The 2,306-nt window shown below is 38.6% G+C and overlaps 1 protein-coding gene across 1 annotated transcript in view; it reads right to left on the bottom strand.

The window, feature by feature from the left end:
- Nucleotides 1–2,306, bottom strand: part of LOC106877083 (uncharacterized) — a 20,328-nt gene that overhangs the window by 3,685 nt on the left and 14,337 nt on the right. Inside the window, exon 2 of the mRNA XM_014925869.2 lies at nt 423–538. Coding sequence (XP_014781355.1) covers nt 423–538 — 116 coding nt within the window. The remainder of the gene's footprint in view (nt 1–422; nt 539–2,306) is intronic.

The raw sequence follows: 2,306 nt of genomic DNA, 5'->3' as shown, positions 1-2,306 counted from the left end.
TATTGAGCGAAAACACCTAAAGTTCCACGAGGCTCCAGCAGGGGATAGTGGCAAACCCTGCTGTACTCTTTCACCACAGCTTTCTTTCACTCTTACTTCCTGTTTCTCTTGTGCCTGTAATTCAAAGGGCCAGCCTTGTCACACTGTGTCACGCTGAATATTCCCGAGAACTACGTTAAGGGTACACGTGTCTGTGGAGTGCTCAGCCACTTGTATGTTAATTTCACGAGCAGGCTGTTCCGTTGATTGGATCAACTGGAACCCTCGACGTCGTAAGTGACGTAATGCTAAAAAAAAAAAAAATAGATGTGTACTCTTTAGCTATGAATGCCAAACAGATCTAACTTACTACCCCTTCTAAACATTTTTAATAAATTTAACAAGATGAGCAGTGAGCAATAATAAGTAAGCAAAGGTCTTACTAAGCATGACTGTCCTTTTTTACACACCACTGTCATAGCTTCAGCATTAGGATCAAGTTGGTGACAATTCTCTGAAATACACTTCCAGCAACGAAGACCATTGCAAGAGTAGATGACTGCAACAATCAAGAGAGAAAGAGAATGTCTTCATTTAAAATATCAACTGTAAAAGTAAATGGTAATATTCTTTTTATTGTTTCAGTCATTGAACTGTTGCCAGACCATGGCGCTACTGCCAAGGGTTCAGTCAGCCAGACCATGGCGCTACTGCCAAGGGTTCAGTCAGCCATACTCACCCATGTTCTTAGTTCAGTCTGGTATTTAGCTTATTGATTACTATTTGTTGAACAACTATGTTACAGAACATAAAGAAATACAACACGTGTGTTTGGAGTAAACACTTATTGTTAAGGATGCTGCAGTACTCCATCTCCAAATGCAGGAGTTGATGTCTTATCAAGGCAATGAAGTAGCTCTGAAGGTGTTCTGGCTCCTTCCAGCACAACATCAGAGCTATCCCACTCCACCAATGATGGTGACAAGACTCCTACACAACAGCATAAAATTAATCAAGTATGATATCATAACTCTGACCCAGACATAAATACAGACATGCGTGCACACACACACACACACACACACACTGCAAGTTTTCTTCTATTGAATTCCACTCACAAACCATTGGTCAACTCATGGCTGCAGTAGAAAATACCATGCAGAAGAATCAAATCTGGAACCACATAGTTCAGAAACTAATTTCTTAAACACTGAACTATGCCTAAGCCTACATATAATTTTGAGAATTCTCACCATTCTCACCATTCCTTTGCATATCTCAATAAAATGGCTTGGCATTTCATTTGCTGCCACTTCTGTAGCATTGTTTTGATATCCAAAGTAGAATAATTGAAGTGGCCAGTGAATGGAATTAACTCATATCAGTAGCAAGAAGCCACAAACTTATGAGGAATTACTCTCAGTTGTAAAACTGTTGGACTTGTCATTGTAGGGTTATGGTTTCAATTCCTAGACTGAGAAGAATGTCGTGTTTTAGGGTGAGGTACTTCATTTCACTTGCTCCAGTTTACTCAACTGCAAATGTATTGCATCTGCTGCATAGTGGTGCTTTGCAGAATTAATAACCCCAAATCATGCAAATACAAAATATCAGCAGCCCTTTAATTAGCATGCTAAACAAAATGCTTAACATCATTTCTTCAGGCTTCTTAAGATGCGAGTTCAAAATCCTGTGGAGGTCAACTTTGCTTTTCATCTTTTAGGGATCAACACAATAAGTACCACTTGTGCATAGGGGCTGATGTAATCAACTAGTTCCTTACCTCCAAAATCTCAGGCCTTGTGCTTATATAAGAATTATTATTATTGCTGCTGCTGTTTTTGTGGTTGTTGTTGCTGTTGTTAAAGTAGTGAGCAGGTAGAATTGTTAGAATGCTGGGCAAAATGCTTAGCAGCATTTCGTCTATCTTTACATTCTGAATTCAAATTCTGTCAAGATCAACTTAGCCTTTCATCCTTTCACAGTTGATAAAATAAGTACCAGTTGAACACTGAGATCAATGTAATTGACTTACCCCCCACCCCAAAAACTGCTGGCCCTGGGCCCAAATTTTAAATCATCATCATCATCAGCAGCAGCAGCAGCAGCAGCAACCATACTCAAAAGGTGCTTTTTACATGCCACCAGCACAGTAGCCAGTCAGACGGCACTGGCAGGAAAATTCCATAAAATTATGCATTTCTCTGACTTTTGACTTGATGATCATACCATGTACCCCCAGCTTCAAATTCTCATTTCTATTATTATTATTATTATAATAATAATAATAATAATAATTATTATTATTATTATTATTATTATTGTTC

This window comes from Octopus bimaculoides, chromosome 1, assembly GCF_001194135.2.
Source record: "Octopus bimaculoides isolate UCB-OBI-ISO-001 chromosome 1, ASM119413v2, whole genome shotgun sequence".
Lineage (NCBI taxonomy): Eukaryota > Metazoa > Mollusca > Cephalopoda > Octopoda > Octopodidae > Octopus > Octopus bimaculoides.
This window is presented reverse-complemented; position numbering and strand designations above follow the sequence as displayed.